This window comes from Fukomys damarensis, unplaced genomic scaffold (assembly GCF_012274545.1).
Source record: "Fukomys damarensis isolate Sample0158 unplaced genomic scaffold, DMR_v1.0_HiC HiC_scaffold_15, whole genome shotgun sequence".
NCBI lineage: Eukaryota > Metazoa > Chordata > Mammalia > Rodentia > Bathyergidae > Fukomys > Fukomys damarensis.
The window spans coordinates 21,178,777-21,180,770 of record NW_022900927.1 but is presented as its reverse complement, the minus strand read 5'-3'; the positions used below and the strand labels follow the sequence as shown (position 1 = coordinate 21,180,770).

General features: G+C 34.6%; 1 protein-coding gene across 1 annotated transcript; it reads right to left on the bottom strand.

Annotated features, from left to right (window-relative positions):
- Window positions 1-805: 805 nt before the first annotated feature.
- LOC104851956 (olfactory receptor 12) lies at window positions 806-1,741 on the bottom strand. Its single transcript, XM_010609393.1, has one exon. The coding sequence runs from the start codon at window positions 1,739-1,741 to the stop codon at window positions 806-808; it is 936 nt and encodes a 311-aa protein (XP_010607695.1).
- Between the last annotated feature and the right edge of the window lie 253 nt (window positions 1,742-1,994).

The following is a 1,994-nucleotide window of genomic DNA, read 5'->3' as shown; positions in this document are numbered from 1 at the left end:
ATATGGTGTATATTATATGCTCTCTATGTGTCCAGGTTTTGTATTATATAATGTAATGTTTTATATTGTGGAGAATGAGAAAATAAATATGCAGAATATTATTGTCAGAATTTTTATGTGAAGGATGACTTCGTGAAAGATATTTCATGAGTCTAGTTGTCATAGGTAAGGCAAATCCGGGAAAGATACCCTCCTGAAAGAAGTCCTGGAACTTTGGGAAAACACTGAGTTCTTAACGAAAAAATTCTCTATTATTTTGCCAACAGCTCAGTACATTTGACCTTGTAAAAAAGATTGATTTACCTTTTAAATAATACACATAGATATGATACTTTTTAATGAATATATAGTAACAATTTTTAATATTTACTTCTTAGTCAAAGTATAATTGAAATATAATTTCTACATCATAAATTGCCTCTATGTATTTTATGAATTCTAGGAAAATAAAATGATTATATCTGTACCTATCTTATTAGAAATATCAATGTATAAAACTGAAAATTGACACTCATTGACACACATAAAAATGTCTGACATAATTTTACAGTAACAACAGTGACTAGAATCCATAGAAATCAAATTGTTTCCATGGTACAGTCACTTTTTAAATGTCACAGAGAGCACTTAAAATGATTATATCTGTACCTATCTTATTAGAAATATCAATGTATAAAACTGAAAATTGACACATTGACACACATAAAAATGTCTGACATAATTTTACAGTAACAACAGTGACTAGAGCCCATAGAAATCAAATTGTTTCCATGGTACAGTCACTTTTTAAATGTCACAGAGAGCATCATCTCTCATATAATATTCTTTTCACAGCATCTTGCACATCTCTGTTTCTCAGACTGTATATTAGAGGGTTCAGCATCGGTATTATAAGTGTGTAGAACACAGCTACGATCTTACTTTGCTCTGGTGAGGAGATGGCCCCAGGCTGAGCATATGTGAAAAACACAGTTCCATAGAATAAAATCACTGCTGCTATATGGGAGCCACAGGTAGAGAAGGTCTTACTCCTGCCCTGGGTTGAGGGAATCTTCAGAACAGTGGAAAGGATGTAAGCATAGGAAACCAAAATGACAATTGTGGTGCTGATGATGATGAAAGCAGAGAGAATAAACAGTACAGTCTCATTTACAAAGGTGTCAACACAGGAGATCTTGATCAGTGCTGGAACATCACAGAAAAAGTGGTCCAGTCTGTTTTCTTGACAGAAACACAAACTGAAGGTGAAACTTGTTTGCACTATTGCATTTATGCATCCACAGATATAAGATCCAGCTACCAACTGAACACAGGCCTTGTGTGACATGTGCACAGGGTAAAGGAGAGGGTAGCAAATGGCTGAGAATCTGTCGAAGGCCATTGCAGCCAGAAGAAAGCATTCAGTTGTGACAAACAAGGCAAAGAAGAAAAATTGTGCGGCACAGCCATTATATGAAATCTTCTTTTCATTGGTCACGAAATTGGCTAAAGTTTTGGGTGCAATGACTGTGGAATAGCAGAGATCTAAATAGGACAAGTTTCTAAGGAAGAAATACATGGGCGTTTGAAGTCTGGAGTCCGTCTTAATGACAATTATCATGCTGACGTTTCCCGCTACAATGACCAGGTAGATCACCAAGAACAGTAAGAATAAGAGGCTCTGTAGCTTTTGAGGGGCTCTAAATCCCAAAAGAATAAATTCAGTCACCTCTGAGTAATTCCTATTCAGCTCACTCTTCATAACTGAGGTAGGTAGAACTGTAGTAATAATAATTTAGATTAAAAATGATGTATTAGACTCCTGCACTTCTTTTAACTAAAAACAATTGGTAAAATAGTGTGGAAGAATATTTATCACATTATTTTATAAGACATCAGTGAAAATAAAGATTATGTTACCATTCTTATAAAGCCTTTTCGCTGCATCATTCAATCTGACTTGTAACCCTTTTCAGATAATCTTGACTGATACTCTAAATGTGCTTTGAGAAAAT